General features: G+C 43.3%; 1 protein-coding gene across 5 annotated transcripts in view; it reads right to left on the reverse strand.

Moving 5' to 3' along the window:
* The window catches only part of MYO1C (myosin IC), a 365,885-nt gene that overhangs the window by 146,893 nt on the left and 191,920 nt on the right, over window positions 1-27,072 (reverse strand). For all 5 annotated transcript variants that reach the window (XM_069226100.1, XM_069226102.1, XM_069226099.1 and 2 more), the window contains exons 3-4: window positions 21,440-21,555; window positions 1,154-1,352 (exon numbers count right to left, since the gene is read on the reverse strand). In XM_069226100.1, coding sequence (XP_069082201.1) covers window positions 1,154-1,352; window positions 21,440-21,555 — 315 coding nt within the window. The remainder of the gene's footprint in view (window positions 1-1,153; window positions 1,353-21,439; window positions 21,556-27,072) is intronic.

Here is a 27,072-nt window from a genome sequence, read left to right on the forward strand (position 1 = left end):
AAATATGTGTCACAAGTAAAAAGGTACAATAAGAGTAACATCAATAACACACACATTTCGTCCAGGCAGCATAATCAACACGATTGTTCTCTGACAGCACTAACAGAAACAGAGCATATGTCCCCTGCAGCTCAATAAAACCTCAGGGTTGATGGAAGCTGAGATCATATTTAGAGAACTGGTGCTATACTGGTGGTATAGATATTTCTGCATGAGGACAATGGTATGTGCTGCTAGGGAGAAAAGTAGCATTATGTGCAGCAGAGGCTAGTCGTAAGTGTCTATGCTAGAGGGCCATTGTATGTAGGTGTGTGCCTGCTTCTCATCATCACTGCAGGCGAGTCTGTCTGAAAATCACAGTAGGTATAGATGTCACAAAAGAATGTGGAATAGATTAGTACATACTAGGATCATGATAGCAAAGATCCCAGAAAATGTTCCTGGTCCATGCAGTGCCTATAATAAACCACTCTCAAAACTCCAATGACTGCATAATGAGCCCAGAACGAGTCAAGAAATATGCAGCACACCTCTTGTTTTGATTAAAACACCTTTGTTTGCACAGAGTATATGAATAATTCAAACATAAAACTCTTTGTTTAGTATGGAAGGCGTTATATGCTTGCAAGACTACCTTGTAAATGGACTGCTCATATCTTTCAATCATAAGAGTAAGGCCTTGCCAAGCAACATCTGCTATTCACAAGGTCTACAATTTTTATAGAAGACTCCTTGATATACAAGGCTCATCCCTTTGGAGCTCATTACCTCCTACAGCTGAGACAAGAATCAGACTTTTGGAAATTTAGGAAGTCCAGGAAAATTGCCAGTTTATACGAACTCCTATGATTAGATATGCTGCTAGGACAGCCACAGGCTTGAGACCAGCGATCACGTTCTTTACCAGACTTACATTTGTTGTCTCCTCCAATGATTCAGCAACATGACTTTAACTGCAAAAATTAGCTTGCCAGATATCCCTTTAGCAGCAGGCTGACTGATTTTTTCAGCCCAGGACTACTATTATTTTTTCATTACTGGATTACTACAGAAGATGCTCTGATGCTAATGCAAAGTGGTATTCAGCATTTTACAGGAACCCCAAATAATGCACAGGATAGCTTTTTGCTCCAGCACGAGCTCAACTACTTACCTCTAAAACAGGATTGGACTGGAGCAGCCGGTCTTTAATGGTCTCCACCTGGTCGCTGGCAGGGCAAGTAACGGCGAAGTACTGCAGAATCTTTTTCGTGGCCTCAGTCTTGCCAGCGCCACTTTCCCCGGATATAAGGATACACTGATCTCGCCTCTCTGTACGCATCGACCGATAGGAGTTATCAGCAATGGCATAGCTAAGACAGAAATAAAGAGAAGAAACTGCCAGCTTGTGTCAAGAGAAAAAAAAGCTTAAAAAGACTGTGCAGTGGTGAGATATTCACAATCTGCCCACCAAATCAGTAATTCTAAAGCCACATTTCATAAATCATTGATCATTGGCTATCTCACAACATTCTGGAAATCAATGATTATCCCCTCTATGTCCCAGAATCAGTGACTCTGCCAGTGCACCTCAGAAAGCAGTATTCAGAATCAGTGATTATTCCACATTATCCTAAACAGCTCACTGTCCATTATTGTTACGCCTTTGGATTCTGGCCTATTGTGCAGTTGCTGCTACAGACAAAGCAGTGCTTAGTCAAACACGCATTTTCTCTGTTCACCGGTATAAAGTCACTAACACATATTAAAATAAGGAAGTGTCGGGTCTGATGGCAAAATGCTGATGTTCTTGCAAAAGAGGAATACATTATAAAACTTAAAGAAGATCACTCCAAAACTTTTCAGAGAGAGGTGACAGAAAAGGAGAGTGACTAACATCATGTTGTCTTTGGATCCGGGAGAAGACTAGATAACAGCAGACCACAGACCACAAAGCTCTTATGGGAACATAAGCAATCACTTCACTGTTAAGGCACTGAGTGGCTTTGACTTGGGGGCTCAATGAACAATACAACGTGCCATGAAATGGACTGCTAAAGTCACCTGAGCCAATGCAGAGTTTTGCAGTTGATATAAAAGGGGCAGATGTGCGTGCAATGCATTGGCTAAAAATGATTGCAATTTTTGCAGCAATGTTTAACAAATGCATTTCTATTTTGAGAACCAACATATGTACTAATGATAAGTCAGTCCACAAAATACTGAATCATTGTGGGAAGCAATTCAAACGACATCATTAATATTAATGAGGTAGGTCGCAAACAGCAACACACCATGAATCGTTGCCATCAAAGGGATGGTGGGGTGGCCTGCTGGGGTCAGCAGACCACCATGTCTGTGATTGTTTATAAATACAGCAATCCTTTTTAGGTCGACCATGCAAACGCTTTGACCTGTTGTAAGTATTGTGAGTTTTTAACCATGCCCCTGTCATACCCATCACTTACACTCGTTCGTGGGTTTGCCTTCTAAAAATCACTTAAAGTCATTGGTAAATGCTTTACATTTGTCCTGCCTTGAGGCTGTTTTTGTCACGCCTTGCAGGGATTATTGCACGATTGCTGATATACTTCCGCGTGGGCAATCTCTCTCTTTTGTCTCTCCCCTTCGTGCTGCATGGCAGACATGGCGCTCACAGTGCGAACAGGTACAACAGTGTGAACTCAATCGGTGGCACTCGAGTGCTGGTCACACTGTTCACAGTTACGTAATCAGAGTAATTTCTTGTGGCTCTCCACTTTAAACCCTTGAAATTGGTGAATGCTTTACATAAAACAAAAATCCTCAAAGCGAAAGCGGCTCTCACTGCACAGCGGGAGAGCCAATACTACAATATTCATTACACTCAAAACTCGAGACATGATGCTTTGCAAGGCATTACTTTTTCAAAACATTTCTGCCCTTAACTCAGGATGTGGTGGTCCTAGGACAATGGGCCCACCACCAAAACGTTCCCGACAACTTGCTCTTTCTGTCTACATTATCTTTGGGTCACCACACTAGGTTACTGGGTACTGCAAAATAATATCCTCTCCCACCATTCAGTGTCTGTTTAAGCTCTCTCATGGCTGGAACTTTTGTTTTACAGCTGGGAATAGCTGGTGGTTTGAGTGCCTTGTTTGTAATTTTTTGTTATAGGCCCGCTACCTCTAAACATATGTAATGCACTATGCCCTCTAAGGGCTAACTATATGGTTATACTGCATTATTTATTGCCATTTTCTTTTTGTGTGGTTATGCTCTCAAGAGGCTAACTATATAGTCACTTGGCCATGCTTCTTACAAATGCTATTTTCATTGTGGTGTCCTCTAGGGGCTGTTCTAAGCATTACACTCATATTAACATTTTAAAGTATTTGCGCACAAAAATTTGTCCCATAATGCTTTGAAGGGCATTACTTTTACAAAACATTTTTGTTCATAACTCAGCCTGTGGTTGTTCTCGGTCAATCGGACCACCTTCATAACATTGACCACAATGTGCTCTTTCTGTCTACACCATCCCGGAGTCCCCGCACTATGTATTGGGAGTCCAAAATAATAACCCCTTCCACCATTCATAATCTTTTTTATCTTTTTCATGGCTGGAACTTTTGTTTTACAGCTGGAAGAAGTATGTTTTATGGGCCTTGTTTGTAATATCATTACAACAGTCCTGCTAGCCTTGAAAATGTGTAATGCACTATGGGGGTCATTCTGACCCTGGCGGCCGGTGACCGCCAGGGTCACCGACCACGGGAGCACCGCCAACAGGCTGGCGGTGCTCCCGAGGGCATTCTGACCGCGGCGGTTCAGCCGCGGCCAGAAAGGGTAAACCGGCGGTCTCCCGCCGGTTTACCGCTGCCCCATTGAATCCTCCATGGCGGCGGAGCGCGCTCCGCCGCCATGGGGATTCAGACACCCCCTACCGCCATCCTGTTCATGGCGGGAAACCCGCCATGAACAGGATGGCGGTAGGGGGTGCCGCGGCGCCCCTGGGGGCCCCTGCAGTGCCCATGCCAATGGCATGGGCACTGCAGGGGCCCCCGTAAGAGGGCCCCGCAAAGTATTTCAGTGTCTGCTTTGCAGACACTGAAATACGCGACGGGTGCAACTGCACCCGTCGCACCCCTGCAACTACGCCGGCTCAATTCTGAGCCGGCGTCCTCGTTGCAGGGGCATTTCTGCTGGGCCGGCGGGCGCTCTTTCGGAGAGCGCCCGCCGGCCCAGCGGAAATGTTTAAATAGCCGCTGCGGTCTTTTGACCGCAGTGCGGTCATTTCACAGCGGTACCTTGGCGGACGGCCTCCGCCGTCCGCCAAGGTTAAAATCACCCCCTATGTCCTTTAGGGGCTAAATATATGGTTACATTGCATTACTTTCTCCCATTCTTTTTTCATGTGGTTATACTCTCTAAGGGGTGACCATGTTTCTTACAAATGCTCCTTTTATTGTGGTGTCCTCTAGGGACTGTGCTGAGCATTACAATCAACATACTATAATATTCATGGCATGAAAACTGTCCCATAATGCTTTGCAGGGCATTGCTTTTACAAAACATTTTTGCTCATAACTCAGCCTGTGGTGGGTCCTAGAAAAATGGGACTACCTTCAAAATGCTCTGTCTACATCATCTCTGGGTCCCCACAATAGGTTATTGGGGACCCCAAAATAATAATCCCTCCCACCATTCAGTGTCTTTTAAACTTTTTCATGGCTAAAACATAACTTTTGTTTTACAGCTGGTAGAAGTTTTGTTTTAAAGGCTGTGTTTGTAATATCATTGAAGTAGGCCTGCTAACCCTAAAAATGCCCTCTAGGGTCTAGGTATATGGTTACACTGCATTGTTTCTCCTGTATTTTCATGGGGTTATCCCATCTGGGGCCCAATATTATGGTTGCAAGACCATGTTTCTTACAAATTATATTTTTGTGATGGTGCCCGCCTAGAGGCTGTTTTGAGCATTACAGTCTAATGCCAAAAGTTGATTTCTGATAAAGGTTTATATGATAGTTGTTTATGTGTTAATACTCTCTCCTTATTACAATTATGACCATAATTCAGGACAACTTAACATCCTTATTTTTTACACTATGACTGTTTGAACACTCTTAATGTGTTTGGGTGACCCTTCTATTTTATTCCTCCTCTGTGGCTGTCTTGTGTCTTTTTTGGGGGGATTGTGTTAGCCAGCCAGCAACTCTGATGGTTAGGTGGTGAATGTGGTATTCTATTGGAATTAGCATGGTAGATTTAAATTATTAGGACGTTAAATTGCAACATTTTCATTTTTTGCTGCAGATAGAGGGAGAAGGTAAATGGAAGTGCTTTACATATATGCAGGGCCACTGGAATTATATGTCAGGAAAAGACAAAATTATGAGGCAGGGTTGACCAATTTATGTGGCAAGAAAAGTCCAGTTATGAATTTACAATGCCAATAGCTCTAACTGACGCAAATGTGAGACCTTTGTCTCAAATAAAATATAAAGCCAATCGGACACTTCTCCATAGAGTCGGGCCACACAGGCTGAGAAGGAAGATATAACCTTCACACTATTAAATGTTTTCTTATAATTGCTGTGCACTGTGAGAATGCACTTAGTGGGCCATTTTACGTTTGTCAGATGGGCCACCAAACACCAGGACAGAGAGGGCCACATTTTTGCCAGCCTCGTGGTGGCCTGGTTGCCAACCAAAATGAGAGTTTATCACCATCATGTCACCAATTATTCTTTTTGTTTTCATTTTTTTACAGAAAGTAGCCACTCTGACACAGCAAGAGCAAGTTTGGTGGAAATGTAATCTCAGGGTGACTACCATGTCATGGCAGCCAGCTGAGCATTTTTTGTGTTTTTCCAAAAACTAACTTTCAAAGCTGGGGCTGTTTCTGTAAGACAAACATTAAGTACAGGTGCAGGAAGTTTTATCCTTGTACAGTGGGGACATATTAATGTTCTTCCTCCCCAGGATCCTCAAGCATTTCACTATCAGGAAGGAACAATCAGAAATGGAAGCCCAGCCATAAGTACGGCAGAACTTCCAGTGCTGCAATAACAGTGGCCCGATTGCAGATGTACTGTTGGCTAAAAGTCTCCAATAGGAACAGAAGTTGAGGCTCAGCTATTGGAAATCAAGCTGTTCCCCCACCTCTAAATGAGATTAGAGAACCTCAAGACTTGCAGATGTGGATGTGTGATAGTTTACGATGGATGTTACAAACAAGCAACAATCTAAATGTTCTTCTTAGATTCGAGAAATTCCTAGCAATCCACAGGAACGTTCGGGACAGGGTCATAACTGAATCTCCATTTCTTTTCAGCAGTGTTCTCTTGAGTTTACAGACTTGCAAGTTCTGCTGTAAGTTAAGGGGCACCTTGTCAAATGTTGAGATGAACTTGTGAGGAAAAGCCTAGAGATCTTTGTCTGGGATTAGATTAGGAATCCCACTTGACCTATTCTCAACTCAAATATTTCATCCAATTGCTACATAGGCAATGATGCCTGGAGGACAGTGTGAAGTTGAGCCTAAATCATTGGTTCAGCTCAATGGGAAAATAAGAGATGAGGACGTGCACATATTATAATGATGCTGTGGAATGAAAATGTCACTTACCCAGTGTACATCTGTTCGTGGCATTAGTCGCTGCAGATTCACATGTTTGGCACAGTCCGCTGCCTGGTGTTGGGCTCGGAGTATTACAAGTTGTTTTTCTTCGAAGAAGTCTTTTTGGTCACGGGACCGAAGGACTCCTCCCTCCTCGGCTCCATTGCGCATGGGCGTCGACTCCATCTTAGATTGTTTTCCCCGCAGAGGGTGAGGATGGAGTTGTTTGGTATAAATAGTGCCCATGCAATGGAGTGAATATGTATGTACGTTAAGAGTTTCTAATAATTATTTACAAATGTTCAGATGTTTAAGATTTATGATCTACTTCTAAACGGCTACAGGCTTCCCGGGGAGGTGGGAGGGTACATGTGAATCTGCAGCGACTAATGCCACGAACAGATGTACACTGGGTAAGTGACATTTTCAGTTCGATGGCATATGTTGCTGCAGATACACATGTTTGGCATAGATTATAAAGCAGTTACCTCCCCTAAAAGCGGTGGTTTAGCCTGTAGGAGTTGAAGTAGTTTGGAATAATGTTCTTAGTACAGCTTGGCCCACTGTAGCTTGTTGTGCATTTAGTACGTCTACACAGTAGTGTTTAGTAAACGTATGAGGCGTAGACCAGGTTGCAGCCTTACATATTTCGCTCATAGGAATGTTTCCTAGAAAGGCCATTGTAGCACCTTTCTTTCTGGTTGAGTGTGCCTTTGGTGTAATAGGCAATTCTCTTTTGGCTTTAAGATAGCATGTTTGAATGCATCTGACTATCCATCTAGTAATGCCTTGTTTAGAGATTGGATTTCCTATGTGTGGTTTTTGAAAAGCTATGAACAGTTGTTTTGTTTTCCTGATTAGCTTTGTTCTGTCAATGTAATACATTAGTGCTCTTTTGATGTCTAATGTATGTAGTGCCCTTTCAGCCACAGAATTTGGTTGTGGGAAGAACACTGGCAATTCTACTGTTTGATTTAAATGGAATGGTGAGATTACTTTTGGCAGAAATTTTGGATTTGTTCTTAGAACTATTTTATTGTTGTGTATTTGAATAAATGGTTCTTGTATGGTAAATGCCTGTATTTCACTTACTCTTCTGAGGGATGTGATTGCAATGAGAAATGCGACCTTCCAGGTTAGATATTGCATTTCACAGGAATGCATGGGTTCGAAAGGTGGACCCATGAGTCTTGTTAAGACGATGTTAAGATTCCATGAAGGAACTGGTGGTGTTCTTGGTGGTATAATTCTTTTTAGCCCTTCCATGAATGCTTTAATAACTGGTATTCTAAATAGAGACGATGAATGAGTAGTTTGTAGGTAAGCAGATATTGCTGCGAGGTGTATTTTTATAGATGAAAAAGCGAGATTTGCTTTTTGCAAATGTAGTAAGTATCCTACTATGTCTTTAGTAGAGGCATGTAATGGTTGTATTTGATTGGCATGGCAGTAGTAAACAAATCTTTTCCACTTAGATGCATAGCAGTGTCTAGTGGAAGGTTTTCTAGCTTGTTTTATGACCTCCATGCATTCTTGTGTGAGGTCTAAGTGTCCGAATTCTAGGATTTCAGGAGCCAAATTGCCAGATTCAATGATGCTGGGTTTGGATGCCTGATCTGTTGTTTGTGTTGTGTTAACAGATCTGGCCTGTTGGGTAGTTTGACATGCGGTACTAGTGAAAGGTCTAGTAGAGTTGTATACCAAGGTTGTCTTGCCCATGTGGGTGCTATCAGTATGAGTTTGAGTTGGTTTTGACTCAACTTGTTTACTAGATATGGAAGGAGAGGGAGAGGGGGAAAAGCGTACGCAAATATCCCTGACCAACTCATCCATAGAGCATTGCCTTGTGATTCGCGGTGTGGGTACCTGGATGCGAAGTTTTGGCATTTTGAGTTTTCTTTTGTTGCGAACAAATCTATCTGGGGTGTTCCCCAAATTTGAAAGTACTTGTTCAGAATTTGGGGGTGAATTTCCCATTCGTGGACTTGTTGGTGGTCTCGCGAAAGGTTGTCTGCTAGTTGGTTTTGTATTCCTGGAATAAATTGTGCTATTAGGCGAATGTTGTTGTGAATCGCCCACTGCCAAACTTTTTGTGTTAGGAGGCACAATTGTGTTGAGTGTGTTCCTCCTTGTTTGTTTAAATAATACATTGTTGTCATGTTGTCTGTTTTGACAAGAATGTATTTGTGTGTTATTATGGGTTGGAAGGCTTTTAACGCTAGAAATACTGCTAACAGTTCTAGGTAATTGATATGAAATTTTGTTTCGTGTATATCCCATTGTCCTTGAATGCTGTGGTGATTGAGGTGTGCTCCCCACCCTGTCATGGAAGCATCTGTTGTTATAACGTATTGAGGCACTGGGTCCTGAAATGTCCGCCCTTTGTTTAAATTTTTGCTGTTCCACCATAGAAGCGAGAGGTATGTTTGGCGGTCTACCAACACCAGATTTTGAAGTTGACCCTGTGCCTGTGACCATTGTGATGCTAGACACTGTTGTAAGGGTCGCATGTGTAGTCTTGCGTTTGGGACAATGGCTATGCATGATGACATCATGCCTAGAAGTTTTAGCACATGTTTTGCTTGTATCTTTTGGTTTGGAAACATAGCACTTATTACCTTGTGGAATGCCTGCACTCTTTGTGGACTTGGAGTGGCAATTCCTTTTGATGTGTTGATGGTTGCTCCTAGATATTGTTGTGTTTGACACGGTTCTAGGTGTGATTTTGTATAGTTGATGGAAAACCCCAGTTTGTGAAGGGTTTGTATGACAAATGTGGTGTCGTTTGCGCATTTTTTTACTGTGTTGGTCTTGATTAGCCAATCGTCTAGGTAAGGGAACACATGTATCTGTTGTCTCCTGATGTGTGCTGCTACTACTGCTAGACATTTTGTGAACACTCTTGGTGCAGTTGTTATTCCGAATGGCAACACCTTGAATTGGTAATGTATTCCTTTGAATACGAACCGTAGGTACTTTCTGTGAGAAGGGTGTATTGGTATATGAAAGTACGCATCCTTTAGGTCTAATGTGGTCATGTAATCTTGCTGTTTGAGCAGTGGAATGATGTCTTGTAGTGTGACCATGTGAAAATGGTCCGATATGATGTAGGTATTTAGTGTCCTGAGATCTAATATTGGTCTTAATGTTTTGTCTTTTTTTGGAATTAGAAAGTACAGGGAGTAAACTCCTGTGTTTTTTTGTTGTACTGGTACTAACTCTTTTGCATCCTTTTGCAGTAGTGCTTGAACTTCTAGTCCTAAAAGTTCTAAATGTTGTGGTGACATTTTGCGTGTTTTGGGGGGGATGTTTGGTGGGAAGTTGTGGAATTCTATGCAATAGCCATGTTGGATTATTGCTAATACCCAATTGTCTGTTGTAATCTGTTGCCAAGATTGGTAGAATTGGCTTAGTCTTCCCCCCACTGGTGTTGAGTGAAGGGGTTGCGTGACTTGAAAGTCACTGTTTAGGTGGAGGTGTTTTTGGAGTCTGGAATCTTCCCCTACTCCTTGGGAATTGACCCCCCCCGATATCCCCTGAAACCTCCCCTTTGGAAGGAACCCTGATATGGTGTGGTTCTTGTTTGTTGGCTGGTGGTGTCTGTGGGTTGGCCACGAAACCCCCCTCTAAATGGAGTTTTTCTGAAAGAGCCTCTGCTCTGCGGGGAGTAGAGTGCGCCCATGGCCTTGGCCGTGTCTGTGTCCTTTTTAAGTTTTTCAATGGCTGTATCCACTTCAGAGCCAAAAAGTTGTTTCTCGTTGAAGGGCATATTAAGGACAGCCTGCTGGATTTCAGGTTTGAAGCCTGAAGTGCGTAGCCAAGCGTGTCTCCTTATGGTGACAGCAGTGTTGACTGTTCTTGCTGCAGTATCGGCTGCGTCTAGTGAAGAGCGGATTTGATTGTTTGAGATCGTTTGTCCCTCTTCCACTATTTGCTGCGCCCTTTTTTGGTATTCCTGGGGAAGATGGTCTACGAGAAGTTGCATCTCGTCCCAGTGTGCGCGGTCATATCTGGCCAGCAGCGCTTGTGAATTTGCGATGCGCCACTGGTTGGCTGCCTGTGATGCTACTCTTTTCCCTGCCGCATCAAATTTTCGGCTTTCTTTGTCCGGAGGTGGGGCGTCGCCAGATGTATGTGAATTTGCTCTCTTGCGAGCTGCCCCTACTACCACGGAGTCAGGTGGTAACTGCGAAGTAATAAACACTGGGTCTGTGGGTGGTGGTTTGTATTTCTTATCCACCCTTGGGGTGATGGCTCTTGATTTTACCGGCTCTTCAAAAATTTGTTTTGCGTGCCGTAACATCCCTGGTAGCATTGGGAGACATTGATATTGGCTGTGTGTAGCCGAGAGGGTGTTAAATAAAAAATCATCCTCTATAGGATCGGAATGCAGTTGGACATTGTGGAATTCTGCTGCCCTAGCCACCAGTTGCGAGTATGAGGTACTGTCCTCTGGCGGTGACGGCTTTGTGGGGTATGACTCGGGATCATTGTCCGGCACTGGGGTGTCATACAGGTCCCAAGCGTCTTGATCCTGATCGTCATGACTTATGGTAGTTTGCGCTGGTGAGTGCATTTGTGGCGGTGTTTGTGCCGGCGATGCCTGTGGTGGAGAGGGCGGAGGCGTGACTTTTTTAACCACTTTGGCTTGTGGTTGTGCGTCATCCTTTGGAAGTCCGATCCTTCTTTTCCTCATGATTGGGGGAAGGGTTGATATCTTCCCTGTGTCGTGCTGGATGTACAGTCTCTTTTGTGTGTAGTCCGATTCTACACTTTGGAGCTCTTGTCCAAATCTGTGCATTTGGCCACTTATTCCTTGTTCCTCTGAGTAGGATGAAGGTGTGGTATTTTTCGGCGCCGAGAGAGAATGAAAATGTCACTTACCCAGTGTACATCTGTTCGTGGCATTAGTCGCTGCAGATTCACATGTTTGGCACAGTCCGCTGCCTGGTGTTGGGCTCGGAGTATTACAAGTTGTTTTTCTTCGAAGAAGTCTTTTTGGTCACGGGACCGAAGGACTCCTCCCTCTTTGGCTCCATTGCGCATGGGCGTCGACTCCATCTTAGATTGTTTTCCCCGCAGAGGGTGAGGATGGAGTTGTTTGGTATAAATAGTGCCCATGCAATGGAGTGAATATGTATGTATGATAAGAGTTTCTAATAATTATTTACAAATGTTCAGATGTTTAAGGTTTATGATCTACTTCTAAACGGCTACAGGCTTCCCGGGGAGGTGGGAGGGTACATGTGAATCTGCAGCGACTAATGCCACGAACAGATGTACACTGGGTAAGTGACATTTTCAGTTCGATGGCATATGTTGCTGCAGATACACATGTTTGGCATAGACTATAAAGCAGTTACCTCCCCTAAAAGCGGTGGTTTAGCCTGTAGGAGTTGAAGTAGTTTGGAATAATGTTCTTAGTACAGCTTGGCCCACTGTAGCTTGTTGTGCATTTAGTACGTCTACACAGTAGTGTTTAGTAAACGTATGAGGCGTAGACCAGGTTGCAGCCTTACATATTTCGCTCATAGGAATGTTTCCTAGAAAGGCCATTGTAGCACCTTTCTTTCTGGTTGAGTGTGCCTTTGGTGTAATAGGCAATTCTCTTTTGGCTTTAAGATAGCATGTTTGAATGCATCTGACTATCCATCTAGCAATGCCTTGTTTAGAGATTGGATTTCCTATGTGTGGTTTTTGAAAAGCTATGAACAGTTGTTTTGTTTTCCTGATTAGCTTTGTTCTGTCAATGTAATACATTAGTGCTCTTTTGATGTCTAATGTATGTAGTGCCCTTTCAGCCACAGAATTTGGTTGTGGGAAGAACACTGGCAATTCTACTGTTTGATTTAAATGGAATGGTGAGATTACTTTTGGCAGAAATTTTGGATTTGTTCTTAGAACTATTTTATTGTTGTGTATTTGAATAAATGGTTCTTGTATGGTAAATGCCTGTATTTCACTTACTCTTCTGAGGGATGTGATTGCAATGAGAAATGCGACCTTCCAGGTTAGATATTGCATTTCACAGGAATGCATGGGTTCGAAAGGGGGACCCATGAGTCTTGTTAAGACGATGTTAAGGTTCCATGAAGGAACTGGTGGTGTTCTTGGTGGTATAATTCTTTTTAGCCCTTCCATGAATGCTTTAATAACTGGTATTCTAAATAGAGACGATGAATGAGTAGTTTGTAGGTAAGCAGATATAGCTGCGAGGTGTATTTTTATAGATGAAAAAGCGAGATTTGCTTTTTGCAAATGTAGTAAGTATCCTACTATGTCTTTAGTAGAGGCATGTACTGGTTGTATTTGATTGACATGGCAGTAGTAAACAAATCTTTTCCACTTAGATGCATAGCAGTGTCTAGTGGAAGGTTTTCTAGCTTGTTTTATGACCTCCATGCATTCTTGTGTGAGGTCCAAGTGTCCGAATTCTAGGATTTCAGGAGCCAAATTGCCAGATTCAATGATGCTGGGTTTGGATGTCTGATCTGTTGTTTGTGTTGTGTTAACAGATCTGGCCTGTTGGGTAGTTTGACATGCGGTACTAGTGAAAGGTCTAGTAGAGTTGTATACCAAGGTTGTCTTGCCCATGTGGGTGCTATCAGTATGAGTTTGAGTTGGTTTTGACTCAACTTGTTTACTAGATATGGAAGGAGAGGGAGAGGGGGAAAAGCGTACGCAAATATCCCTGACCAATTCATCCATAGAGCATTGCCTTGTGATTCGCGGTGTGGGTACCTGGATGCGAAGTTTTGGCATTTTGAGTTTTCTCTTGTTGCGAACAAATCTATCTGGGGTGTTCCCCAAATTTGAAAGTACTTGTTCAGAACTTGGGGGTGAATTTCCCATTCGTGGACTTGTTGGTGGTCTCGCGAAAGGTTGTCTGCTAGTTGGTTTTGTATTCCTGGAATAAATTGTGCTATTAGGCGAATGTTGTTGTGAATCGCCCACTGCCAAATTTTTTGTGTTAGGAGGCACAATTGCGTTGAGTGTGTTCCTCCTTGTTTGTTTAGATAATACATTGTTGTCATGTTGTCTGTTTTGACAAGAATGTATTTGTGTGTTATTATGGGTTGGAAGGCTTTTAACGCTAGAAATACTGCCAACAGTTCTAGGTAATTGATATGAAGTTTTGTTTCGTGTATATCCCATTGTCCTTGAATGCTGTGGTGATTGAGGTGTGCTCCCCACCCTGTCATGGAAGCATCTGTTGTTATAACGTATTGAGGCACTGGGTCCTGAAATGTCCGCCCTTTGTTTAAATTTTTGCTGTTCCGCCATAGAAGCGAGAGGTATGTTTGGCGGTCTACCAACACCAGATTTTGAAGTTGACCCTGTGCCTGTGACCATTGTGATGCTAGACACTGTTGTAAGGGTCGCATGTGTAGTCTTGCGTTTGGGACAATGGCTATGCATGATGACATCATGCCTAGAAGTTTTAGCGCAAATTTTGCTTGTATCTTTTGGTTTGGAAACATAGCACTTATTAGCTTGTGGAATGCCTGCACTCTTTGTGGACTTGGAGTGGCAATTCCTTTTGATGTGTTGATGGTTGCTCCTAGATATTGTTGTGTTTGACACGGTTCTAGGTGTGATTTTGTGTAGTTGATGGAAAACCCCAGTTTGTGAAGGGTTTGTATGACAAAGGTGGTGTCGTTTGCGCATTTTTTTACTGTGTTGGTTTTGATTAGCCAGTCGTCTAGGTAAGGGAACACATGTATCTGTTGTCTCCTGATGTGTGCTGCTACTACTGCTAGACATTTTGTGAACACTCTTGGTGCAGTTGTTATTCCGAATGGCAACACCTTGAATTGGTAATGTATTCCTTTGAATACGAACCGTAGGTACTTTCTGTGAGAAGGGTGTATTGGTATATGAAAGTACGCATCCTTTAGGTCTAATGTGGTCATGTAATCTTGCTGTTTGAGCAGTGGAATGATGTCTTGTAGTGTGACCATGTGAAAATGGTCCGATATGATGTAGGTATTTAGTGTCCTGAGATCTAATATTGGTCTCAATGTTTCGTCTCTTTTTGGAATTAGAAAGTACAGGGAGTAAACTCCTGTGTTTTTTTGTTGTACTGGTACTAATTCTATTGCATCCTTTTGCAGTAGTGCTTGAACTTCTAGTCCTAAAAGTTCTAAATGATGTTGTGACATTTTGCGTGTTTTGGGGGGGATGTTTGGTGGGAAGTTGTGGAATTCTATGCAATAGCCATGTTGGATTATTGCTAATACCCAATTGTCTGTTGTAATCTGTTGCCAAGATTGGTAGAATTGGCTTAGTCTTCCCCCCACTGGTGTTGAGTGAAGGGGTTGCGTGACTTGAAAGTCACTGTTTAGGTGGAGGTGTTTTTGGAGTCTGGAATCTTCCCCTACTCCTTGGGAATTGACCCCCCCGATATCCCCTGAAACCACCCCTTTGGAAGGAACCCTGATATGGTGTGGTTCTTGATTGTTGGCTGGTGGTGTCTGTGGGTTGGCCACGAAACCCCCCTCTAAATGGAGTTTTTCTGAAAGAGCCTCTGCTCTGCGGGGAGTAGAGTGCGCCCATGGCTTTGGCCGTGTCTGTGTCCTTTTTAAGTTTTTCAATGGCTGTATCCACTTCCGAGCCAAACAGTTGTTTCTCGTTGAAGGGCATATTAAGGACAGCCTGCTGGATTTCAGGTTTGAAGCCTGAAGTGCGTAGCCAAGCGTGTCTCCTTATGGTGACAGCAGTGTTGACTGTTCTTGCTGCAGTATCGGCTGCGTCTAGTGAAGAGCGGATTTGATTGTTTGAGATCGTTTGTCCCTCTTCCACTATTTGCTGCGCCCTTTTTTGGTATTCCTGGGGAAGATGGTCTACGAGAAGTTGCATCTCGTCCAAGTGTGCGCGGTCATATCTGGCCAGCAGCGCTTGTGAATTTGCGATGCGCCACTGGTTGGCTGCCTGTGACGCCACTCTTTTCCCTGCCGCGTCAAATTTTCGGCTTTCTTTGTCCGGAGGTGGGGCGTCGCCAGATGTATGTGAATTTGCTCTTTTGCGAGCTGCCCCTACTACCACAGAGTCGGGTGGTAACTGCGAAGTAATAAACACTGGGTCTGTGGGTGGTGGTTTGTATTTCTTATCCACCCTTGGGGTGATGGCTCTTGATTTTACGGGCTCCTCAAAAATTTGTTTTGCGTGCCGTAACATCCCTGGTAGCATTGGGAGACATTGATATTGGCTATGTGTAGCCGAGAGGGTGTTAAATAAGAAATCATCCTCTATAGGATCGGAATGCAGTTGGACATTGTGGAAGTCTGCAGCCCTAGCCACCAGTTGCGAGTATGAGGTACTGTCCTCTGGCGGTGACGGCTTTGTGGGGTATGACTCGGGATCATTGTCCGGCACTGGGGTGTCATACAGGTCCCAAGCGTCTTGATCCTGATCGTCATGACTTATGGTAGTTTGCGCTGGTGAGTGCATTTGTGGCGGTGTTTGTGCCGGCGATGCCTGTGGAGGAGAGGGCGGAGGCGTGACTTTTTTAACCACTTTGGCTTGTGGTTGTGTGTCATCCTTTGGAAGTCCGATCTTTCTTTTCCTCATGATTGGGGGAAGGGTTGATATCTTCCCTGTATCTTGCTGGATGCACAGTCTCTTTTGTGTGTAGTCCGATTCTACACTTTGGAGCTCTTGTCCAAATTTGTGCATTTGGCCACTTAGTCCTTGTTCCTCTGAGTAGGATGAAGGTGTGGTATTTTTCGGCGCCGAGAGAGAATCTTTTTTCGGTTTCGGCACCGACAGAATTTTTGTTCCTTTCGGCATGGATTCTCGGTGCCGATGTTTTTCGGTGCCGGTATCTTGTTTTTGTCTCTCGGAGCCGCTTTCTCGGCTCCGAGGTTGCTCCATGGCGGTCCCTCGACCGGAGTCGGGTGTCTTCGCTATGGGCGTGCCCTTTTTCGGCGCCTTCGACGGGTCGCCTGTTTTATGGGTCGAGCCATGGCCTGTTGGCAGTGGCGTCCCCTGGGCTTTCGGTTTGTCGATGGATTTACTTTTCGACGTCTTACTCACAGTTTGTTGCTGTTGTTCGACGTCGGAGTCTCCGGATTCTGATTCCGGAACCGAGAATGTTTCCTCTTCCTCGTCGAAACGTTGTTTTGTCGACTTGGACGCCATTTGGTGACGCCTGGCTCTTCGGTCCCGGAGTGTTTTTCTGGACCGGAAGGCTCGACAGGCTTCACAGGTATCCTCCTTGTGCTCGGGGGACAAGCACAAGTTACAGACCAAGTGCTGATCTGTATAAGGATACTTACTGTGACATTTTGGGCAGAAACGAAACGGGGTCCGTTCCATCAGCTTCGATGTCGCACGCGGTCGGGCCGACCAGGCCCCGATGGGGGATCGAAACTACCCTAAAGTCTTCCGATGATCGGTGTCGATGTACCTAACTATCCCGATACCGAACGGAACAATACCGACGCTTTCTTCCGAGATTCTGACTAACTTTCCGAACCGAAACACGGAGCGAAAAGGAATACGTCCGAACCCGACAGCGGAAAAAAACAATCTAAGATGGAGTCGACGCCCATGCGCAATGGAGCCGAGGAGGGAGGAGTCCTTCGGTCCCGTGACCAAAAAGACTTCTTCGAAGAAAAACAACTTGTAATACTCCGAGCCCAACACCAGGCAGCGGACTGTGCCAAACATGTGTATCTGCAGCAACATATGCCATCGAAAACATAATTACAAGCCCTTTTTGAAAGGTTGTGCCATTCTGACTTGTTTAATTTTAGGGTGTCCTGCCTTTTATTTTTCAGCACGTGAGTTTGATAATCTGTCCGACAACTGGAAGTGCCTTATGTTCTGTTCATGCATAGAACGGGAAAGCCTATGCAGTAATGGTTAGTGGCTACACCTAAAAAGCCACCCACAGTTAGTCAAAGGTAGCTATTGTCGGCTTATTGTAGGCTACCGAAGAACATACGGTTGGTCGCAAAGGATTGTCATAGGCATTTTAACCCGTACCATTGGAGGAAAGAGGACCTACCAGTTTCTTTGCCTGTAAAACCCATCATTTCCCATAACTAGGGTACGTACTTACCCCCTCTGGTTCGTGCTTGGCAATGTGGGTGTTTAGTGTGCAAGAGCCCAGCAGACTGTGGACTTGAAAAAATGTTTTAATAGGGTAGGGAATGAATCTGAACAAAATTGTGGATCTCCTGCGTCTGTCTGTCTGGGGATATAGCTCCTGGTAGGCTCTGGCTTATTTGTGCCCCTTCCTTAAAACCATAGCTGTCTGGTGGGTTGGAGACACACACTGCCCCCTGTCAAGCCTTATTGTCTTCCGTTTTCCTTCTTCTCCATCCTTTTTGTGTTGTGCTGGTTGTTTACTAGCAATCAAAAGATCATGGTTGAGGTTGTCAGGGCCACACGCACAAAATACATTTGTCTGAATAAGCCCTTCCTCAACCTGGTAGCCAAAAGACTCGGAATGTGATGAAAAAGCACACAGTTGACTGTGGTTCCCCACCAGTGCCCTCAAAGCAGGATACACACTGGCCCCTTTGAGCAGTTAACTCAATTCATCTGGATTTCACAAAGACTTTTTTAGGAGCTCAAAGAGGAAGCACGTAAGCATGTAACAGACAGGTTCTTGAGGTACCTGATATTCTTTACAATCGATGAGGAGGCCTTGATTCGGAAAGAGCCCCTAAAACTACACCTAACTTGTAATAAGAGGAGCTGGTCTAACCAGTGAGAGCTGAGCAGAGGGTAATTGCCAAGAGGACAACAAGAAAGAACCAGCTACTTCAAGCCTCAGTGAAAAACGTTTTAAAGAATGAAATCCCCAATTAAAACTTGAAGCTCAGCTGGCCAGTCTTGCCAAGACACAACTGTGAAATTGACAGATTGTGACTCTACAAAAACCTCTCTTTAAAATTCAAGCATTAGTGCTTTGAACATTAGTTAGCTTATGTCATCCTGGGCAGGAAAGCAAACCTTGTAGAGCTGAGCCAAACACTCAGTTTAAACAACAACTCATCAAAATGCCATTGGTGACCTCCGAAAGCATTTCTGAAATATATGTGTATGTTTTCTTACAATGGGTGATTTATTTATGGAGTTCAGCAGACGACAGAACAGCAGCTTGGGTCACATGATAGATTGGCTCATTCTCAGGCTTACTTTTTAAAATGAAATTATTTCAATACCAGTCTTCACATTATTCAAGGATTACAATGCTGGAGGCCTCCAGCAATATTCAGTGAGTTACTGTATGCAAGAGACGGATCTCTTGAAAGCACAGTCAATCTGCACCCTCTTCCACTAGAGTGTCTAAAGTAGCTCTGGATTGGCAGGACCCAATGCACAATTACCAGGAAAACCAATGACCATGCAAATGGTGTCCATTTAGATTAATTTTATGTACATTTATCTTTTGTGGTAGCCTGAAAATAAAGCAATGCTGCAGCCCTTCTTGAACTATTTTGCCTATCGCTGCTCTGTAATACGAACATAAAATTAATCTGGAATGTACTAGACAAAAAAACATCCTTTCTTTAAAAGCACAACAATACATGGGGCACTGATTCTTTAGCCCCTCACACCACTCAGTCATACACAATGGTCTCATAATGGCCACCCAGCCCATACTCAAAGTAAATCCATGAAAGTGGCTCAATCTGGGGTAGCGTTAAGGCTAATATTTAGTTTTCAGTTGCGCTGCATTCTGGTGAATGCTGTCATCATCGCACTACAGCAAATCACATACAGGATGAGGTATCTCACAGATACTTAAAACACGCAGCAGAAATGTATGCACAGCCTACAGGAAGACACAGCTGGAACAGAAGGTTACAGAAAAATTACAGAGCACTTTGAGTTTGAGCAATACCTGACAAAGGTTTGAAACTAAAACCACAGTCAAATAAGGAGAGTGGCCCATAGCCTTTAAATAGAGGCAGACTGATAACACAGAAGGCAACGTTTGTCAACAGGAAGACCCGAGGAAAGCAAAGCCGGCAAGACACTATACTTTCTTCTAAACTAAAACAAAGACAAAGGCATTTAGATTATTCCTTTTTCCATATTCAGTAAGAAAATAAAAGGCTCCCAAAGTTAAAAGAGAAAACTTACTATTTGTAACTTGATTACATAATAGATTTAAATCTACTTGACTTCTAGGGTCAATAGCAGAGGATTTTTCTTCTAATGTGATGTGATTGTTCATGTGGCTATTTTAAATCAACAAATTAAATAATTTCCAGTCATGTCTCTCTAGAATCCGACATTCGCTTGGTGAACAAAATGCTGATTCCTTCTAAGCTCTGCGGGCGAAATGGAAGAGGAATGCGGGAACCCTGGAAGATGTGGACTGGAGGCATGCCCTCCTTGCCCCCAGGAAGCTAGCTATACAGGCAAAACTGTGGCAATTCAAATGAAATATTTCACTCTAGAATGCCTTTGGGTGACCGACAGAGCTCAATGGCCACTGTGCACTGAATGTCACGAGTGAACTGGTACATAAGACATGACCATGTCTCATAATTGTTTCTTTTCTCAGAAGATCTCTCTGCAAAGATGTGCCTGCTCTGGATTGCGGAAGACATGTGTGCCCAGGAGGGACAGACCACTAGAAGGAATAGGAACCTTACTGGCAAAAAGAAACATTGTAAAACAAAGGAGGTTGAAGAATCCTCCACCCTACAAGGTCCTACAAGGCTCGGCTGAGAGGCATGGACTGATGTGCAAAGCCAGAGGAGCTAATATACCAGGCCAGAGGCTGTCCTAATAAACATATAAAAATATGGGGATTGTGTGGGAACCTTTCCAGCTACCATGACAGGAACGGTGAGTTGTGAATTCAAATTCCTCAGAGGTTTATGATTATGTTAGAAATATAAAATGTTAGGCTAACATGGCCCCGTATGTTTGGAGATATTTTGTGGTCCTGACAAGTCTTAATTCATGTTGATAAAATATGACTTTGTAAATGCTGTGCCAAACCTGTTCATACACATCAAGGTCAGAATGCAACATGACAATTTCAACACACTTTAAACATCCATATAATCGCTAATACTGCTTTGTTCATAAAGAATTAGAAGTAACGTGTTACCTCATCTGAATTAGTTAGTTTTAAATTATGTTGTCAAATGAACCATCACGAGTTATCATAAAATCCAGTGCCAGACTCAAACACCTATTCTGCAGTACTCTGGGTCTGATCTAAGGAAGCACACCAACCTTCAAAAGAGCTTTGAAGGCTTCTTAAAAAGCTTTTCACTGACCATAATGACATTAATGGGGCCACTCTATTTCCCCTATAATAAAAGACTGACTGACTACCCACTACAAGCTCTCCCTCGAGCCTACTTAAGATGCCATCCAGAGCATGAAAAGTGAATGTCTCTCACCACCCCCAAATCTGCATCTTCCACCTCCTAGACAGGAGTCAATGCAAGGGATGCTACTCCAAGTTATTTCCCCAGGCCAGAAGTGGCTGCTCAGTGATAGGTTTGTGCAATAAAATAACTAAATAGGTGTAGACAGAAGAAAAGGATAGAGAGAAAAGGACAGAGTGGGCAAGCCAAAGGGAAGTGTGGGGACTCTTATACACATATAGCCAGAAACATGGGTTTTCTCTTTGTGCATGCAATTTTCTGGCGCATTAGGACTACCAATATAAGCGACATTTAGCTGAATTGCATATATAAACTTAAACTGACAGGAAAAGGTCAGTTGTAAAATACAACTGCATACCAATCAGCTAGGGTGGCAGTAAGGTAGCACACTATTATTAGTGTCTGAGCACGGCCAAAGATGTTGTATTTCTCATTAAACGGCATTATCTTAACTGTGCATTTCCCACAATCCAGAGTCACTTACAGGTGAGGGGAGACTTCGTAGAAGCTGACACCTCGGTACCGCTCCATGTGTTGTTTGCTGTAAATTTCCAGCTCCTTGTAAGGGTTGACAGAGACCAGAACGGAACCAATGTATGTCTGAGGGGAGAACACAATGGAAGTAAGAGAGGGCACGAGACTACAGCTAACAGAAACAGACATGCAGAGAACATGAGAAGGGACAAGACTGAAAATATGACTTCATTTAACAGGAAAGAGCTTGTTCAAAACAATAGTGTATGAGACATTACATGCAACTTCAGCAAAAAAAAAAAAATCCGGAGGACCATGCAATAAGACAGAACACTGTTCAAAGTAAGATGGGGACCATTTCATCCAGGTAGGAGATGTGGCAATCCAAGCTGGCAGGTCAGACAGGCTAACAGTATGGTGACACAGGTAGGTAACAAACATTATGCTGTAGGGCACGCCCAGGCGGCACCCTTTGCCACCATGTTATGCAATGTTGGATCCCAGAGTGGTGGACACATCATGGCAGCACAGTGTCATGTACAATGCCGTAACACATACCGTTCACAACACAGACACAATGCCCAAAACACTGCATGGTCCAGCAAGAAGATACATTTCCCTACACAACATGGTTCCAAACTGGTAAACATAACAAGATGGTACTATGTCCAACAATGCTGGACAGTACACTCCCAACAAATGTGGTAGCACAGTGCTAAAACAAGATGGAGGCACAACGACCAACAATATGTGGCAGTACATTTTTAGAGGCAAAGCGTATAATACAGTCCTTCATCAGATGTTGAGGACTCGGAGTCAGTTGCAGAAGCATTGACTAGGTTGAAGCTTCATTTCACTGGTTCGTAGTTCACTATAATTTCTGGTGAATATTTTTAAGAACAATGGGTTCAATAAGAACTAAAAGCCCACTGATGTTGTAGTTTATACTTACTGAAAGTAAGAGAATGATTAGAATAGTTATTTTGTTCCCATTATTTGTTTCAAGGGTAGGAAGACATTAGGTAAAGCATACGTGGCTGTGAGGGGTCAACTTGTTTTGCATTGGTGCCAACAGGGCAATCTTGGAATTGTTCTCACTCTACATGCCAAAAATCTTGTTTAGTGCATGGATGATTCTGAAACTCACTTTTTTGCATGAGTGTTAGAGATAATGCTTTAGAGAAGATTTGTTTTAGAAACATTCATAGTAGTTTTTTCACAAGAAATATCAAAGCAGGTTTTTTCCCTATGAAATCAAATTAAAAGAAGACAATCTATCCCTTAGACATGAGGGTTCCGATCACTGCCAAGAAATAAGTGCCTATATTGCTCCAGGAAATGTGTTGGGAAGGTGTTATTGAACCAGAAGAGGAAGTAGAATGGGCTTTGGCTATTGATTGGTTCGTTACAAAAATATGTGAAATTCTGTACATTTGAGATTGTGTTCAGATCTTTGATCAATAAACAAACTGATTGTTGTGGTTTGTTATGCTCTGTCATACATTCAAAAATGTTAACATTGCTTGAAGGAGCTAAATATTTTAGTGTGATGGGCTTAATATCTGTGTACATTCTGACTGGGCTCCCAAGAAATTCTAAGCATATTACTATATGTCTTATTTCTGATATGATGTTCAGATACATAAAATGCCTTTTGGGTTTGCTTTTGACACCTCGGTGTTAAGAAAACTTTACAGATATACTATTTGGGAATATTGAGGGAATTGTGTCATTCCAAGTTTATATCTTCACCTTTGATGATTCAAATAAAACACACAATGAGAGACTTGAGAAAATGTTTTACATTTTACAGGAAAGAGGCACAACTTTTTAGTTGGAAAAGCGCACGTTTCCTGCTAGTGAGGTACAATATCGCAGTCACAGTGTTTCTGCATATGGAATATTCCCCAAGGAAAACTTACTTCAAGCTACTGAAAGTGTATATTAACCTGGCAACAAAGCCCCAATGAGATCATTACCTTGGTTTACGTGAATTTTATTGGAGGTCTGTGAATACTTTTGACAGGATTTCTGACCCACTAAGGTTACTTCTCAAGAAGGGCTTGGCACGGGAACATGTATCTGTGTTTCAACAAATCAGACCAGCTGCTGTACAGGCTAGCCAGGTTACTCACTATTATCCACACTACAAAGAAAAGTTTAGAAACAATCCTGTTTGTTAATGTTATTTGACACATGCTCCTACCTCCAACCACAGGCCTGCAGGGATTCATATTTACTGGAATTCTCAAACAAGGAAAATTAACAATTAAATAATAAATCCTATCCTCGGCACTTTCACCCATCCCCTCTTGACAGGAAAAGCATCTACTGGTTAGTCACCTTACTTAGGCCATCTGGCATATATAAATTGTCAACCAAAATAACTACATCGCCATATTTTCTTGAGACACTTGGTCTGTAAGCCGAGCATTACAGCCCTCCAGGTAGTGTCCTACCATGAGTCACATTGGCTGCGCCGATAATCTGAGTTCGGAGAGATATTTGGGGCACTAAAGTTCCCTAAATTCAGTGAAAAGGAGCAATACACAAGATCCCCAGCAAGTTTCGAAAGCCTTACGCTTTTGTTCTAGGGTCATAGTGATTCTTTCCATCGCCAAAATATCCCATACCCTGCGAGTCCATGAAATATAACCGGGCACTCGATCTGTCCGCCATGTGTCTCATATATTATGCTTTGGTGTGTTCAGGAGAACTGTTATCACCTTCCCACTGGATAATCTAAGCATATAAGAAAGGTGATCCGGCACTCCTAATATTTATGCAGGAAATGTCAATAACTTGGTGTCTGTCATGGAAACAATATCATCCAGTATCAACGTCCAGTATTTCATGAGTTTCGGGCAATGCCACAACAGGTGAGGCAGCATGCCTGTTCCCCCACAGCTTCATCAGCATTCCTTTGTTCAGCATTACCCCAAGAATTAAACCTCTCTGTGGTATAAAACCAGTGAAGTGTTGTTCTAATGAGTCTCTCTTTTCTAGAGGCAAACCTTTGCCTTCTGATAAATGGAGGACCATTCTTTCGGTGTGAGATAATGACCCTGTTTTCTCTCACATTTATGTTTGCTTGGTGTTTTGCCCTCTCAGAATTCGGTAAATTTCTCACAATATATGTTTGTATCTCCTTTTAATTGTCAGCCAAATCACCAAGAGCTTCAAGGTGTGGTTTGCTCCTTTTTTAAGGGTGTTGTAAGACACCCAGTGTTGGATTTCAAGGTGTCTGCAGATTGCATTGCATAGATGCAACAGCAGGCAGCCCTGTATTGTTCCTCGCTGGATAGCCAGGAGGCTCGAGGAGGATGCATTTATTCTAATTCTAGCCTGTGAGTTATCATAACTGCTAAATATCCAAGCCAGAAAAGTGGGCCCTATACCCATGCGTCGGATTGTGGAGAGCAGAAATGTCTTTTCAGCATTTAATGCAAAGAAAAGTCTCTTTTTACGAGCCCTATCTGCCTTGTCAATTATGTGAAGCCGGCATTGAGTATTGGCGCAGTTGCGACTTGGTATGAATCCTGCCTGGTCTGGGTCTATCAGGGTCTGCATGTAGGTTTCCAATCTATTGGCAAGAATTACCCATTTTGACTGACCACAGTGATTTCTGCAGCTTTAATCGCTCTCTGGCCGATATTACTTTCTCTTTTGTGATCAGGTGCTCTGAAGTCTAGGCTTGAGAATCTGAAAGCCTGGAGAGAGTAAGCCCGTCCAGGAGAAAATGAATATCAATTTCTGGTATTTTAGCCCTATGCAGTTGGTCATAAAATTTTTGCAAAGAGCTTGTAAACTGGTATACTTCTGATGTTATCTCACCCGCTTCTGTTTTGATTATTGTTATGTGATTTAGTGCCACCTGGACCTTCCTTATTGCTCCCATGATATTATTTTGTCTACTCTGCAGGAGAGCAAACTCTGCTCTGTCATCATCTGAGGCTTTAAGCAGGATCCTGTATGCTATGAGGTTGCAACATGTTATGCAGGATCCTGACTCCTTATGCTATTCTCTCAATATTCGTATGTGGTGTTTTTTATTGTGGCACTCTCTTATTTTTAGTGACTATAGCTATTAAAGTGCCCCTAACAGTAGCCTTTAGTGACCCCCACAGGGTGTTAATCCTCGACTTATCTTTATTATTCTCAGACAGGCAGGCTATGAACTTTCTAACCTCTTCTTTCTAAGTGTCACTGTATAAAACATTTTCGTGGAGGCGTCAACTGCCTCCTAGTCTATACCCCATTGGTACCTGTACATTAACCTGGGTCTGTGCATGACCTGACAGAGACTGCATCCCTATTTCAGATGACTTCATATGTCCAAGCATGTGCATTAAGCAGACAAAAGAATCCAGACATGTATATTTTTGGTGTGCTGCCGAGAAGTGTGTGTGTATCTTGTAATGAGCGGGTGGAGCATGTGTAAGTAAGGCCTACTTCTATCAGTTACTCCCTACAGGAAGAGGAGATTGTCCCCGTCTATCCGACCCATTGTGCTGCTCTATCCTTATCACTGCACATCACCAAGGGTAGGTACCACCACCCCCCCATAAGCACATCCCTACCTGGTGTCTGCAGTATACGTAGAGTAGCGGTTCTAAGGAATTTCCCTGGTCCTGCGTTAGGTGCATAGATCAAGGCTGCTATGAAAGTGTAATCCTCCAGTGTGACATACAGCTAGAAACATCCTTGTACCTCTGGGACTGTATATTTCACCCTACCCTTAAAAGTGTTCAATAGCAGGATAGCCAACCATGCCTTTTTATCCCTGTCCAGGGATAGATACTGGTACGGAAACAATCAAGATTGGAGTGTGTGCCAATCCTTTTTAACCAGATGGTTCTGAAGGAGGCAAATTTAACAGCCGTAATCTTGTAGCAATGAAAGGGTCCTCCCCTTCTGACAGGGATGTTAAGGCCTCTAACACTGAGCCCAGTATCTTAAGGTGAGTTACATGCTCCACCTGTGAGAGCTCCTGGTCTTTCCCCCATTATAATGTAAGAGTCATGGTATGTTCTGTGCCAGGTGTCTACTGTTTGGAATGCAACCATGTGTTTACCTGCCGTGACCATACCCTTTCCCCTCTACCCCCCGAAAGCAAACAAACTTTCAAAGACCTTTTCGACATAAAGTGAACCTCTGCCCTACTACCATGGCTAATGGCTAAGTCACTTTTGGATAAAACTGTCCTGTTACTCATAATGTACTTTCCTCCCACTGCTCCTACAATCAAACCCCTTGGTCACGTTTTTAGCCAAAGCCCCTGTGTCGTCCAACTTTGTCTTATCTAGGCTCAAATTGAGTCTATACTGCAGTTTCCATCACCTTCAGGTCTCCAGGTCCTCGTCACGTCTGTTGTGATAGCAAAGCCTGTCTTTCAGCCTGTTATGCCTCCTTAGATGGCTTTGCTGCTGTTGCATTTCACACCCTATTCCATCTCTCTGGTTTGAGGGGTTTGGCGATGAGACTCAAGATGCCCATTCATAACTCTGGTGGTCCGATCGAGAATCTGTGAGGTTAAGAAGTTGACAAGCCTCCACTAGTGGTATCCTTTGGCGCTATGTACCTTCTAATGTAAAAAACATGTCGAAAATGTGGCCCTATTTGTATCTGATTTATTTGCTTCCA

The sequence above is a fragment of the Pleurodeles waltl genome, chromosome 3_1, assembly GCF_031143425.1.
Source record: "Pleurodeles waltl isolate 20211129_DDA chromosome 3_1, aPleWal1.hap1.20221129, whole genome shotgun sequence".
NCBI lineage: Eukaryota > Metazoa > Chordata > Amphibia > Caudata > Salamandridae > Pleurodeles > Pleurodeles waltl.